The 16,201-nt window shown below is 42.8% G+C and overlaps 1 protein-coding gene across 1 annotated transcript in view; it reads left to right on the forward strand.

The window, feature by feature from the left end:
• Window positions 1–16,201, forward strand: part of TNIP3 (TNFAIP3 interacting protein 3) — a 66,021-nt gene that overhangs the window by 16,838 nt on the left and 32,982 nt on the right. Inside the window, exon 3 of the mRNA XM_048508743.1 lies at window positions 9,221–9,314. Coding sequence (XP_048364700.1) covers window positions 9,221–9,314 — 94 coding nt within the window. The remainder of the gene's footprint in view (window positions 1–9,220; window positions 9,315–16,201) is intronic.

The raw sequence follows: 16,201 nt of genomic DNA on the forward strand, positions 1-16,201 counted from the left end.
GTAGGAAAGGTGGGGGAAAGAATCATTGTCTGTTAACGAGTAAAGGGTGCAATTAGCAAGCTAGATTTACATGTGTTGAGTGGGATCCACCCATTAGCATGTGAATAACAATGAAGGTAGCAAGGTCAATAGGTGAGGTTATCTGAATAGAAGTAGCCTGGCCTTTGTTCCCTTTGATTGTTTATAGTCATCCTGTGTTTGTGTGGAGCTGATTAGTCACTGTCTTGACTCTAGTGTTTTTCAACACTGGTAGCCAAGTTTTGTTCATTTTAATGATTTCTTCCTTTCTGCTGAAATTGTCCATGGTTCTTTTCCCCACCCTGGATACTCCAACAAGTATATATACTCCACTTGCTTTCCTACTATCAGATCCTCTGAAGATGCCAGCCACAGATGCAGGCAAAATGTCAGCAGAGAATGCTGCTAGAACACGGCCATAGAACCCGGAAACCACACAGCACCCCAGTGATTCAGGCCGTGAAAGCCTTTGAAAATACAATGTTTTAAAGCTTTGTAGGTTTGGTTCTTGGATGGCTGACCACCCAGGAAGACTGGGCTGCCATGTGGTATAAGCCAATGGCAAACACCTCTGCTCATCTCTTGCCTTGAAAATTTCATGAGATAGAATTTTATTGGGTTGCTGTGAGTTTGCGGAATGGCAAACTTTACTTTTACACATTTTGTAGAAATTTACTCTGCAAACTTTAAATGCAGGAACTGTGTGAGCATCTTGGGGAGTGCAAAGCTATAGTCAGCTTTCCTCACTAGGTGAGGAATTACAGATTGTGCGGACTGCAACATTTCTAAATAGGGCCATATTGCAGGTGGCAGAAATGGAGACCTCCTTTCTTTGAATGGTGGAATTACGCTGAATGTGTATCTGGAGGAAATCCAGCTTTGTTTCTCCTTAACAGCTAAGTTGGGTGCATCTGGGAATAAGTACACTCTCCTGAAGGAGCAGGTTGGTAGATGGGTGTGGGTGGGGTGCTACTAGATCCACATTGGAGGCTGAAGTCTTCTCCATGGGCATGACATACTATGCTTTTTATCAGTGTTGCATTGTTTGCCAGTTACAACTGTTCCTCGAAAAGCATAATCCACCCCCTGTGATCCATATTCTGATCACATCTCAGTTAGACTTCTACAATGCACTCTACATGGAGCTGCCTGGAACTGGGGCCTGGGGGTAGTTTTGGAAGTTAATAAACTGAAGCTTTACCCTGACAAAGTATAGCTGCTACTTGTGGTTAGAAGGATTGACTGAGGAACTGGTGTGTCTCTTGTTCTGGGTACAGTTTCACTTGCTTGGGAGTGCTGCTGGATCTGGGCCTGCTAATGGATATGCAGGTAGCAGTGATGGTCAGAGGTTCATTTCACCAGCTCTGAGCTTTCTTGTTTACAAGACCTTTCCATTAGACCATAGGTGTCAAACTCACGACCCTCCAGATGTTATGGACTACAGTTCCTATCATCCCCTGCCAGCATGACACCTGTGCATTAGACAGTTGCAATGTTCTGTATGTGAGGCTGCTTTTGAAGAGTGTTCAGAAGCTACAGTTGGTACAGAATCCTGTAACCAGGATGCTGACTTGGAGTGTGTCACAGGGACCATATCCCTGAAGTTTTGTTCCACCTACATTGGCCCCTAAATAGTTTCTGGGCCCAATTCAGGGTGCTGGTTTTTACCTTTAAAGGCCTATTAAGCTTGGTACCAACATAATTTAATAACTGCCTACTCCCATGTGAACCTATCCAACCACTGCAGTCACCTTCAGGAGTCCCTTGGGTACCCTCATCTGAGGCCAGATAGAGGGCAACCAAAGAAAGGGTCTTCTAGGTCACAGCAATAAAGTTACCTCCCCTCCAACAGATTTATCTGTTTGTATCATTGTCTTCCATTAGCCAGCAAATACTTACCTGTTGTGTAAGCATTCCCTCACTCACCTGACTTCCTGTTTATGTGTTCGGGTGTTTTTTTAAAAAAACTTTTAAGTGATTTTTTCAATTTTTTTTATTTTTTCTACATTATATATTTTAAATGCTCATTTTAATGTTTTTGATTATTTATCAGCTTAGGGGGCCTAAACTAGGTGGAAAGACAGCATAAAATCTGACAAAAAATTAGCCTGAAATAGTTGAAGAAGAAATGAGTGGGGTTTTTAAGCATTTTCCCTTTGCTTTTTTCTCACTAGAAACTGTTCCATCCTGCTGTAAAGGAAAAGACATCCTTATGGTGCTTAACTTTTTATACCTACTGGAGAACTCCAAGTTTGATCAGGGAAAAGTTAAGCGCTTTGTCATGGCTACATATCCACAGATCCGGTCATGAATTCCCAGTGTCATATGCAGTTTGCCCCAGGGCTTTCATAACATATTTAGGTACCAGTGCTCAACTCTACAGAACTGCTGGCAAATTGCAAACTTCAGTTTAGCTTCTAGGGACTGTTCAGGCTTGACTTGGTCTAAAGCCCTCTAATTTATTTTTTGTGTGGTCCATGGTATCTGCAACACTGTTCCCCAGCTCTACATAGTGGTGTAGCAAGCCAAAATGGAATAGCAAATCAAAAATAAAAGACAAACTTGAATATTTCATTTTCAAATATAATATACAAAAAAGCTTTGGCGATGGTGATGGAGAGGTCAGCTTTGGAAGTTATAAATTATGGATAGAAAGGTATTGGCTGGATATTAGGAAATTTTTACAGTAGAAGTAGCTCAGGAGTGGAATTGGTTGCCTAGGGAAATAGTGAACAATTTTAATAACTGCAACTTTAATAACTCAGCAATTTTAATAAGAAGCAGATGTGTGAAAATCCCCACCCCAGGAATAGAATGATACATCAAAGAGTCAGCAGCTGAAGAACTGATATCAATATCAAGGTTTTCTCACTTGCAGTTCATCCATTTGCTATTTCACTGTGAAAAGTAGATGAATAAATGATATTAAAATTCAGAACAAGTGACAAATAAGAGTAAGCAAGCCCATCTGCATAACTGAGGCACCTTAATATTACTAATAATTTCCCTTCCTTTAAAGAATTTCTTAAAAAATGCTTTACAGTGTAATCCTGTGCGGGGGCAGGGATAGATATTGTGTGGCTGGGGACAGTTCTCTTCTCCAAAATGATTTCAGCTCATTATATTCCTCTCAACCCAGGTTTTTCAAAATTCACTAAACTACTGATCTTTCCCCCCAACCTGGATTGAAGATGAACCCTGCCTGCTGAGCAAACACAAGCAGGCAGGAAACACTTTATTTCTCCTGCCCAAACCTCTCACTTTCGTTTCCACTGCTCATGCCCACCATTTTGTGTGCTGCAGCAGATTCTTCATGGAGATTCCCCATGGAGGTTTTCACGCTTTCAGCTCATCCATTTGCTATTTCACTGTAAAAAGTAGATGAATAAAGTTGTGTTGTCTAGCTATCCAGTTTTTCCTTTTCGTTGTTTTGAGCAGGATGTCTGCAAAGCTATGGCAGCATGATTAAGGAAGCTACAATATGTGCATATTTGTGTTGCTGTAGCTTCACAGGCATCTCCCTCCAGAGACGGAGTGAGGGGAAACCACAGCATCGCCCACCCCGCCCCACCCCAGAATGTCCCCAGAACACCAAGCCACACCCTGCCACACCCCCTCGACAGCCCAACCATGCCTCTGCCGCTGCTCCACCTGGGGCGTCGTGCCCCCACGCTTGTTTGGAGGTTCTAGCAGTGGACCACAGCTATTGTATACCCTTGACCGAAGAACGGTACACTCCTTCTATTTGGGATGGTTGTCCTCTTCCACCGAGCGCACAGCTTCGGGAGGGACGCACATGGAGCGGTGAGGGAGGTAGGAGACACCCGCCTAGCCAGCCAGATCAGCCGAATCAACCCTGGCTATCAATGGGGTGACAGATGTCGCAGCCAGATCGCCCTCACATCCATTTTTAAGCTGTGTACTGCAAGTTGTGTAATAATGATCTTTTTACTGTATTTGGAATTCATGACACGCACCGGTTTTATGCCTAATAAAGGTTTTGGATTTGGTGCCCCATGCCCTGTGGGCACTATGCCACGGTCCCCCTCAAAACAAAAAGAAAGATAAACGCCACATGCACGAGATTGCTAGCAATACAAACTTTATTAATCTAACAATAGCAAATGGATGAACTGCAAGCAGAGAAAACCTGTGTGGGAGATGTCCACAGAGAATCTGCTGCAGCACATAAAATGGCGAGTGCCACTGTGAAACTGACAAGATCGTGCAGCAGGTGGAGAAAAAGATCCATTTTGACTGAAAACGTTTGTGTTCTCCTGCACTGTGGGAACACAAAATGCCAAAATGGATCTTTTTATAACTTCCTAAAGACAATATATTTCTGCTGTTTGGAATCCACCAGTGTTTGTAAGTGAACAAGTTATTCTATATCTTCTTTATTCTCTTTAGATAAAAAGCTCTGGATCGATCCATAAGTATATTTACTCATGGAAAGAAACTTTTGTTCATAGAACGAATTTTATGTGAATGGAAGATTTCTTTTGTGAATAAATGCCCTCTGGGAGTAGAACAACACTTCTCTTTCAAATCCATTGGTGGTTTTTTTTCTGCTGTGGATGCTTGTTTATCTAGAAGCAAGCCCAGTTGAAAACTGTGCATACATTCAGGCTATTAGAAAGAACAAATGCTTGCAACTTTTGCTTAGGTTTCTCATTGCTGATTTTTTTTAAATTTAGAAAACACATTTGCTTTCTCCTTTCTCCTTCCAAAGGGATTCTGGTGATTTTAAACTTGCGTGACAACCACATATTTAACAGCTTTAACAGAATCTGTGTAAGCACGATTGTTTTACCTATTGAATTTTAAGGTCATACTACTGTTAAAATGACACAAACCCAGAGGTGTAGCAAGGAAGAAAAGCACCTGGTGCATTGGTGCATCCTCCACCCACGTCCCTCCACGGAACACCCTCCCCCCGCCGCCTTGGAGCTATGTCTCTGCACAAACCCTATTTTTTGTCATCAAGTCACATCTGACCTATGTGATCCTGTACGATTTTCAAGGCAAGAAATGTCAGGAGGTGGTCTGCCATTGCTTCTCTCTGTATCATCCTGGTATTCCTTGGATAACTCCCATTTGAATACAAGCCTCAGTTAGGGCTGAGATTGTGTGACTGGACTAATACTGTTAACTTTCAGGCTGTATCCAGACATAGTAATCAACTGTGATTTATTTAAATCATGGGTGGGGAAACAACCTTGTGCAAAGAGCTTAGTTTTACTTCTCCTTGCCTTCTGACTTTTGTCTGACTCCATGGCAATGTAGCTGGAAGGAACAATTCTACTTCAATAAAATGTGGCTTATGGATTCATAATTTGCAACAAATCACAATTAGAACAAACTGGGCTTAAACCTTTTATAAATCTTAATTTGAAATCTCATTTGGGATCGATCAACAAACTGTATTTAGAAATCAACTCTAACAAGTTTGGCATATTATGATGTCTGACTGCAGACCCAGTGAAAGCTAGGTACTTGTCTTAAAACAAGCAAACCGTTCCTTTGTGTTCTAGTAGAGATCATTTGTTATTTGTACATATTTATAGATGCTTAGTTAGCCATCTAATCAAGTAGAAAATTAATGCTAAATTAAAAGAACACTCACAGCACTATGGGAGGTTAACACTTTAATTTGATTTTTAGTTAACTTTAATTATCTTTTAGAATAACCAAGTGAAATACGTCGTTATCACTTGAATTAAATTCAGAGTGCCCTCTAGATTTAAACAAGAAGAACTGCAATGTTACTTTAAGGAATACATTATATTAAAGGTAGAACATTAGAGTTTATGACTTGCTTCACATATTGCATACTAACAGGGTACCCGTGCTTCGCTACGCATACTTCATCACAGCCTCTCTATGAATTTCGGGGTGACATTCAGCATACTTCTTTACAGCCTGGTTGTGAACTTTGGGATGACATGCAGCATATTTCCTCACAGCCTTTCTGTGGACTGATGGGTTTGTTTTCGCATATTCTGCAGCAGCTTCCTGTAGTTGTCTTTTTCTAATGAAATGTGTTATTGCTCTCTTTCACCTGGTGGGCTCCAAAAGACGTCATTTGGAAGCAGCCGTTGTATTTTCGGGATGCAGAAAGGAAGTGTTCTGCTCTTGGATGCTGATGAGTGAGAAGGCTGTGAAGAGGTTCAGGGTAGGGTTGAAGGGCAGGGAGATGGACTGTACTGCTACTGCAGCACGTTCCTGGGGACTCATCCCACCACTTCAGAGCACGACACCAAGCACAGAGTGATCGGAGGCCGAGAGCAATAAAGTTGTCTCCACAGTAATCAATCTGATGTCCATATGCAAAACCCAACAAATGTTTCGTAGTCCAAGGTGATAGTGTGGTTTGTAATCTGTTTTGATAGTATTTGGCTGAAGCGGTGTAGTTAACGTGAGGGTGGGTGGATGATTACTTTTTCACAGCCTGTCAACTTTGGGGTGACATTCAGCATATTTCCTCACAGCCTGTCTGTGGACTGAGGGGTTGGTTTGCACATATGTTGCAGCAGCTTCCTGTAGTTGTCTTTTTCTAATGCAGTGTGTAAAGTGCTTTCTGCATTTAATTCCTCTTCTCCCTGTAGCAGTTTCAGCAGAAGGGATAGGTTCGCAAGTATTATGGAGGGCGGTGTTAGAGTGCATTTGGTGCACCATGGTGAAGGACATGAAGCTGGTGGTGTTTAACTGTCACCCTTAGAATGTTCATGCAGCATATCTGTGGACTGAGCGGTTGGTTTGCCCTTAGAATTTGTTAATTTCTCCACCAATAAACTAGGAAAGGATAGAGATATTGTATGTAGTATTAGTCATTCTTAGCTCCTGAAAACGAATGAGAAAAATATTTTTTAAATTTTGTTCTTCAGTCAAGCTTCCAAAAATCTTTTAGATACACTTGCTGAATGTTAAGAGTGATTACATGGCATGTTCATATTAAATAAAACAAAGCCCTTTGGGAAAATGACAGGGAGATGAAAAGGAATGTTTCCTGGTCAAGAAGATGTCACATAATTAAAGGCGTGATTTCACAAGCTGCTCAGAGCAGCGTGGGAGTTTCCTGGCTTTCACCATTTAAAAGTGATTAATCAGACAGACAATAAAAGAATGGTGACTCTTAGTGATTTTGCAAACTACATTCCAGGCTTCTTTCTTTAGTCTTAAGTTAACATTTCGGATCAAATTAAAATTATAAGGTCTCACTTCCCAGGTGCTATATCATGCAATCAATATGGTTCTAAATGCTCACCTTCTCATTGTCCAATGACCTATTCTCCAAGCTATGGCAAGATTTATTTCCCAGAACTTGCCCCTTTTGGCAAACCTTAGGGAAATTGCTTCCCTAGTCTACTGATGAAACTCCGATGCACTGATTTCCAGTTATGGGGTAATCAGTCCTAACAACACTTTCCTGAGAGTAAGATACATTGAATGGACAGGAGAAGCTTTGCTCTCTTGAGTACTTGGTTACCAATGTGTAGCCATGCTATAATTATGGGACATCCATGCTTCAAGCTCTGGCTCAGCAAAGAGGAGTACAGTTGTGGTTGTAGACCCCTGAATAATGGAAAGCAAGTTGTGGAGCACCTTCTCCCTTCACACTATGGGCCAGACTTTAAAAATTATGTTCCCCACAGTTGCTGTGTTGTTGCAGGGAAAGAGAGGTGGTTCTGGTGGGAAAGTTATGTGTAACTTGGTCCTCAGTGAAATGACATGTTTCATGTTTTAACTTCTGGATGTTTCCAAATGCTATCAGGCCCATTTAATTCAGTATCACAAATTAAAATGTTCTGCACTGCACAGATATATCTTATAAATACTGGCATCCTGTGTAAAGTATAACCCCATGCTTTCAATGGGACACCCCATTCTTTTGATCAGTATTAGGACCAGTTCATTTTAATTTGTTCATAAATGATTTCGAATTGAGGTTGAACAGTGTAAGAGCTAAGCTTGCAGATGATATCAAATTATTCAGGATGGTTAAAACCCAGATGGATTGTGAAGGGCTACAGAAGGATCTCTCTACTGATTGAGTGGCAATAATGTCACAAGTGAAATTCAATATAGGCAAAGGTAAGGTGATGCATGTTGAAACAAAATCCCCTCCACTGTCCAATTTAAATTATATGCAGATGGGGTCTGAACTGACTGGGATTGAAAGAGGTTTTGAGATTGTAGTGGAAAGGTTATTGAAAATGTTTACCCATTGTGCAGTAGTGTTTTTAAAAAGACAATCTCCAAGCTAGAAATTATTAGGAAAGAGATTAAAAATAAATTGGCCAATATTGTAATGACCATGTATGAAATTACAATGTAGCCTCATTTGGAATATTATATGGTCACAATATTTCAGAAAGGACATTGCAGAGTTGAAAAAAGTACAAAGGGGAGTAAGAGGAGTAAAGGGATGAAGCACCTTTCCTATGAGAAAAGGATGGAGAGTATGGACCTTTCAGTCGAGAAAAAAACTGGTTAAAAGTTTTGAAACATGGTAGAAGTTTATAAAATTATATGGGTGGGGTGGAGAAAGTGGATATAGGAAGTTTTTCCACATGGGGAGGAACTGAATGAAATTGTTGGGAACAGACAAAAGAAAATACCTCTTTACCCAAAGAGTAATTAAACTGTGGAATTAACTGCTAGAAAATTGTTTGATGGCCATGAACATAGATAGTTGTAGAAGGGGGTTTGACAGATTTATGGAGGAGAGATCCATTGATGGTTGCAGGGAGCCTCTATCTAAAGAGCTCTGAATGCCACCCTGGGAGGCAGCAGCATAAGAGCCATTATGTCCGGTTTGTTTGGCCCTCATAGAAACTGTGTATATAAGTTTTAGTACTTGGCAGTTTGTATAGCGTGTCTGACCTGGGCATAGAATTTCCAACCTCAAAGCAGGGCCTGTTGTTCTAGGATTCCATCTAATCTTCAGAGTACAAGATCCATTCTCCTGAAGGAAATGGCACCTTTAGAGGGTGGACTGCATAGCAGCACATCTATTCTGGGTTCCCTTCCAAGCTTTGCCTTTCTTAGCTGCCCCCACCCCCACGCCAACGCCATCTGTACATTTTCCAAACTGAAGTTAGCAACCTAACTTGAAACCTTGTCTGCAATTTTCTCGATTTTTCTTCTACCCGTATCTGCAATTTGAGATGAGAAATCATTCCTTTTTCCCTCTATGCAGATGCGACAGTGTAGAGCTTGATAACGGAATAAGGACGCTAATAGGAAAGAGCTGTGCCACAGAGAAGTTGGAGTTCAGTTCATGCACTTTGAAAGTAAGTGCTTTTCTTTTTTTTACTTCATAATTCCTGATAAGGATTTTAAAATCAGTAGGATGTATTCTGTGGTGCTGTTATGATGGATGGGTTCCCGTTCCTCCCTCTGGGCATCACTGCCAATTCGTGATCCCAGGATGTGTATTCAAATTCCAGAAACTCCAACCAAAGTGAGGCCATGGATCTTCTATGTGAGGGGGAAGGAAGGAGTTAGAGGGGGGAAAGTGGCCAGCTCCGCAGATACGGCTCAGCCAGGGATTCAGGGAATATTAGATTGGGAAGGGAGTTTGCTAGGGGAATCCAGATGTCAGCTACCTCATTTCCTGAGCTTGGGTTCAAGGGTGACTAGACTGGGGAAGTGTGGAGATTAAATAGGTGAAGACAACACTTTAAGTATTTCTATCAGTGAGGTGAAGGTACTAGGTATTCCGTGGTTTAGTGAGCCTTTGCCAGATAAAACCAATCCACCTCTCTCACCAGGAGAAACAGCTTGTCAGTTTTGCAACTTTGTGGGTGTGTGACACTATAATGATCTGAATGAGTTCAGCTGTGAAAAGAGATACGCTTTTACACCATCTTACTTGCCAACCAAAATAAGCCTTTTAATTTTTCTGTGGAAGAGACAAACTTACAGTTATTTTGTCAAAAGGCAATGTTTTGTGTGAGTCTAAAAGGGAAGGGAGGAAGTACAAATCATCTTAGTTAGAAACTGGTGCTGCCCTCTTCTGATCTAATGGGTAACTTCAGCAAGTTTCCCAGCCATCTCAATAACTGCTCTCAAAGTTGTGTTTTTTTGAATACATATTACCATTTGTATCATTGGTATAATGGATGCAAGAAAGGCAGCATGGTATAGTAGGTAAAGTATCAGAATAGGACCTGGGAAACCCAGATTCAGCTCCCCGTTCACTCCATGGAAGCTTGATGGGTGACCTTGGGCCAGTCATACACTCTCAACCCTGATCCTGGCTAGTATTTGGAAGGAGACATCCAAGGAGTATTAGGGTCTTTTGCCTTGAACACCCTATGGAGGTGCCGTAAGACATCTGTGACTTGATGGCAAAAAATAAAAGATGGATGGACATTGAAAGTAGTGTAATGTAAATAGACCACATCTGATACTCATTTCTGTTCCTTAAACCATTGTCATACTATAAGCAGTAAGGGAATAGAAGGCTGAAGCCTCTTCATGCATGCTGTAGTTGTGATCCAAATCATGCACCATGTGCATTGGAACTGAGGAGAACATGCAACTCAAACACCAGGTGAGGAGTCCAAATCTAACTTGTGTTATGTGAACCATCCATAGCATACTATAAGTTTGAATCACATTGAGCAAACTATGGCTAACTTGGATCCCAGCCCAGTCTCTTGCAGACAGCTGTTCTTAGCAGATTCAACAAATCAGAACACGATCTACATAATACCTTTTTGCTAGGACCAATCAAATCAAACATAATAATGTGTGAGGATCTGAATTCACAGGAACTCATCACTGAGCTGGATATAATTGAGACCTGGGCCCTGTGGGACCTCGCATAGTTCCACATGACCAGCAATGTTCCACCAGTTTATGGTAGAGGACAGCAACAGTTCTCTTAATTTGCCTCTCCTTCCCCCCCACCCCTCCATTTCTCCTTCCTTCTCCCCATTCTTCCCTTCCTCCTCCCTCACCCCTTACCTTCCCCCATTTTATTTTCCCTACTTGTTTTCTCCTAATCCTATTTTATGCCCATCCATCAACATCTTGTGGCTCGCCACGCTGCTCATGCATGGTTTCTCTGACCCTGGAAACAGTAACATCCTCTGAGAGCCTTCATCTCAGGATGCCATTATTGTTTGTTATCATTTAAGATTTCAATTATTCATATGGTATTTTAATTGTAATTCTACACTGTTAGCTGCCCTGAGCCCAGCTTTAATTGGAATATTTCAAATGTTTAGAAAGAGAAAGGAAAATTCCTCAGGACTTGATGACGGGTCCTGGTCACGTTGCTTTGAATAGTACTGGCTTCAGGTTATACCCACCTTTTTGGGTAGACAAAGCAAGATGAGTGAGAGAACAAAAGAAAAAGAAAGTTCAATTTTCTGCCAATAAGATCAATTTTCGCAAGTGCTGTTATCTAGTCCAGTGTTCGGTCTCAAATCAGTGATTTGCCAGACGTCCTTGAAAAGCAGGACTGCTGGTGTTCTACATTACCATGTAACTTATTTCTGGCATCTGGAAAATGGTTAAACCATAGGCAGAGCTGCAATGGGGCATTGGGGGGGGGCGCACCGTGCCCCAGACACACACCATTGGAGCAATGTGGGGGGGTGGAAAATTGGGGGGCAGTGCTGGGGAGGGTGGTGTTTATGTAGGATGTGGTGTCACTCCCAGGTAACACACTGGGCTGCCTCTTTTAGTTTCTATGGTCTTTATTGGTTGAGGTAAGTTTATGGTTTAAAACACTTTTAACCCCATCAAAAGGGGGGACAAAACCACTGCTTGGAGTGGCATGGGGCTGTGCTGGCAGAGGTGCAGAACTGACAGCAGGTGACCCTCCACATCTGTGGGACATGGCACTGGACACTGTGCCAGCATCCCTGAGCCCCCACTGCCACTGCCAGCATAGCAGGGGCAGGCTGGGGACATGGCTGGAAGAAGAGCCAACATAATTGGCTTCCACCATGCCATTGCCCCTGTTACACGGGTGGCCAGGGTTCTGGACCTTTGCCACTTTTTGGGTGGTGTAAGTCCATTAAGCCCAATTGGACCTTTCCAGCAGCAGGGAGGCTTTTTGTATTTTTGACCTCCCTCTGTGGCCAGAAAGCCCCCCTTGTGAACAGCAGGGCAAAGTGTCATGACACCTTGCTGCTTGGATGAGGCTGTCAACTACCTTCAACCTCCTTCAGAAGTCAGGTGTAGGCTATTTATTGCAACTTTGAGAATGGAATATGGACTTCTTGTCTGTGTTTTGTCTCTTGTTTCTTCCATTTGAGAGAACAGTGGGTCTGCATGTCTTTTTGTAGTGTTTACAGTTTCTGAAGCAGAGAATGCAGATGACATCTTGTAAACTGACATCTCGTAACCCAAAGGCTCTTGCAAGATTATTTTCAGAGTTGATGTGTAAACAGATTCATGCTGTTTCCTTCCCTTTTTATATAAACCAGAAGTTCTACACAAGGAAAATAAAATAAGGCTTAAAAGATACCACATGAGCAAAAGCTGCTGTAAGAACCAAAAAGGATGGCAAACATCTGCTTCTTGCATCCATAATTGTATCTGCAATTTTCCCGTTAGAGTTTTGCAATATCCTACTCCTTTCAGGGGTCCCATTTTCCTTTTTTTGAATCTTCTTGTGAGACTTATAGGAAGGTTTTGTCACTCAACTTCTATGTGATTCTCAGGAAAAAAATTAATTGAGTGTTAGAGGTCTTTTCTTTAAAAGACCACAAACAAACTATATCAAAGGTTTGAATAGAAGATTACATTTTTGCCAAAATAAGGCTTAATTCCTGGCATATCCTTTGAAGGCTTCTCAAGTCTGCTGTTTATCTGTGCATTGGGGTGCTCTAAAAAAGGACTTGGTGAACAAGGAGATTATTGGGAGACAGGATTAATATATAAACAGCTAAGATTTATTTATGTACAGGTTGGTTTTAATGGAACAATAATGCAGCACAGGTCTCCAGGTAGACAAAGTTTGTTTGTTTGTTTGTTTGTTTGTTTGTTTATTTATTGTTGTATTTATAAACCGCCCTCCCCTGAGGGGCTCAGGGCGGTGAACAAACAATAGATAGAGCACAGTAAAATCCACAGTATCGAATATAAATAAACATTAAATGATGGCTCTATATTGTTAAAACCAACCCCATTAAAATAAATGCAGCATTCCAACATCAAATATATCGATGGCGTCCAATCACTGAATCCCCTTAGAGGAAGAAGGAGGGGAAAGGGCGGCAGGGTCCATAGATGACATAAGAGGGGGAGGAGCCATCAGCGACCGGGCTCCCCAAAAGCCCGGCGGAACAGCTCCGTCTTGCAGGCCCTGCGGAAATCGTTAAGATCCCGCAGGGCCCGCGTAGCTGGAGGTAGAGCGTTCCACCAGGCAGGGGCCAGAGCTGTAAAGGCTCTGGCCCGGGTGGAGGCAGTTGAAATCTGGCAAAGGCAGAAAATCTGGCGAAGGCAGAAAATTTTAGGCTGGTTATCACTTCAGATTTTTCAGGCGCAAACAGATTTTTATTGACCGCTAGTTTCTCTCACACAGGGTTCCATCCACACAAGTTTGCCCTTTCACTAGAGTCAGACTAAATGGTATAAGGTCTGCACATCACCAGATACAGGCCTAACAATCAAGAACTTTCTTCTCTTCCTAACAGTTAAGAACTTTCTTCTCTTCCAGAGACAGAGCTCAGACACTCTACCAGGTAGAGCTATCCTTCACTCTGCTCTTTTTCCTGAACCTGTCCTGAACTGTCACTGCTCTTCCCTGTAGGCAGGACTAAACTCTCTTTTTCCTCTTCAGTATGGTGTAGTGGTTAAGAGCAGGTGGATTCTAATCTGGAGAACTGGGTTTGATTCCCCACTCCTCCACCTGAGTGGCAGAGGCTTATCTGGTGAACCAGATGTGTTTCCGCACTCCTGCATTCCTGCTGGGTGACCTTGGGCTAGTCACAGTTCTTTGGAACTCTTTCAGCTCCATCTATCTCACAAGGTGTCTGTTATGGGGAGAGGAAGGGAAAGGAGCTTGTAAGCCACCTTGAGTCTCCTCACAGGAGAGAAAGGTGGGGTATAAATCCAAACTTCTTCTTCTTCTTCTTCTTCGAGAGGCAGAGAGGGCAACAAACGAGGCTTTCAGGGACCTAGCAGCCGGGTCCCACTCCCAAGGTGACATCTCTTCAGATGTCATGGAGAATGAGAGTCTGGGTGATGGAGGGTGCCAGTCTGAGGTGGGGGAAGATGCTCCCTTAGATGGGACCCCTTCCTTAGCTGGTGGTCAGATATCCTCTCGCACTGAGGATACCCCTCGGGGAGGTGGGGGGCTCCTTGTAGTGGGTGATTCGATCATTAGGAATATAGAGAGTTGGGTTTGTGACAGGCGTGATGACCGCATGGTGACTTGCCTGCCTGGTGCGAAGGTTGCGGATGTCACGCCTCGTCTAGATAGGCTGTTAGACAGTGCTGGGGTGGAGTCAGCAGTTGTGGTCCACATTGGTACCAATGACATTGGGAAATGTAGCCGGGAGGTTCTGGAAGCTAAATTTAGGCTGCTAGGAAAAAGGTTAAAATCCAGGACCCCCAAGGTGGCATTCTCCGAAATGCTACCTGTTCCACGCGCAGGGCGAGCTAGGCAAGCGGAGATACAGGGTCTCAATGTGTGGATGAGAAGCTGGTGTAAGGCAGAGGGTTTCAGATTTGTCAGGAACTGGGGAACCTTTTGGGATAAGGCAGGCCTGTACAAAAGGGACGGGCTTCATCTTAACCAAAGAGGAACCAGGCTGCTGGCGCTCAACATTAAAAAGGTGGCAGAACAGCTTTTAAACTGATCCTTGGGGGAAAGCCGACAGGAGCTGAGGTGACTTCGGTTCGGAATACAGAGTCCATGGGGATGCAGATAGAGAGGGAGGTTTTTCTAAATCAACCACATACAAGCGTGGAACATAGCAATGTGATAAGTGATAGTGTCTACAAAAGGCTAGAGGGCAAAACACATAAATCCCAGGTTAGGGACAGAGTATACAAGTGTCTCTATGCTAATAGTAGAAGTATTCGACCTAAAATGGGGGAGCTGGAGTACAGAGTTTTGAAGGAGGACATTGATATAGTGGGCATCACAGAGACATGGGGAATGAGGAGAACCAGTGGGATGCAGTTATCCCAGGTTACAGGCTCTACAGGAAGGATAGGACAGGGCGTATTGGGGGTGGGGTGACCCACTACATCAAAGAGAGCATAGTGTCACATAAAATAGACAATGCAGGGGGAGCTGATTCCTCTACAGAAGCACTGTGGATATCAATACCAGGGGTGAAGCATAGTTTAACATTAGGAATATATTATCGCCCCCCTGACCAAAGTGCACAAGAGGATTCTGAGATGGAAAAAGAAATTAGAGAGGCCAACAAAAGCAAAAATGTCGTGGTAATGGGCGATTTTAACTATCCCCACATAAACTGGAAAAATGCATGTTCAGGTCATAGTAAGGAGAGAACATTCCTGGATATGCTAAATGACTGTGGCGTAGAGCAGATGGTTGTAGAACCAACCAGGGGAGATGTGATCCTAGATCTAATTCTATGTGGGACCCAGGACCTGGTGCGGGAAGTCAGTGTTGTTGAGCCGATAGGGAACAGCGACCACAATGCTGTCAGATTCAGTATCTCTGCATGCGAACAAGTGACAACTACTAATGTAGTTACATTTGCCTTCAGAAAGGAAAATTTCTCAAAGATGAGGGGGATAGTGCGCAGGAAGCTGAAAGGGAAAATTAAGAGAGTCAAAAATGTCCAAGGTGCTTGGAGGTTATTTAAAAACACAGTCTTAAAAGCTCAGCTGGAATGTGTTCCGCAGGTTAGGAAAGGCAGCGCCCAGTCCAAAAGAAAGCCACCATGGTTAACAAGGGAGGTTGAGGAAATTATTAGGAAAAAAAAGATGTCTTTAGAAAATGGAAGTCCAACTTAACTGATGAAGAATACCAGAGAGAACACAAATGGTGGCAAAAGAGAAGCAAGTTAGCTGTAAGGGAGGCAAAAAAGGATTATGAGGAACGCATGGCTGCGAACATCAAGACTAGCAACAAACAGTTCTTCAAGTACATCAAAAGCAGGAAGCCATCTAGGGAAGCGGTATAGGCCCTAGAGGATGAAGGAACAAAAGGTGCCAAAAGATGACAGGGAGATTG

The sequence above is a fragment of the Sphaerodactylus townsendi genome, linkage group LG10, assembly GCF_021028975.2.
Source record: "Sphaerodactylus townsendi isolate TG3544 linkage group LG10, MPM_Stown_v2.3, whole genome shotgun sequence".
Classification (NCBI taxonomy): domain Eukaryota; kingdom Metazoa; phylum Chordata; class Lepidosauria; order Squamata; family Sphaerodactylidae; genus Sphaerodactylus; species Sphaerodactylus townsendi.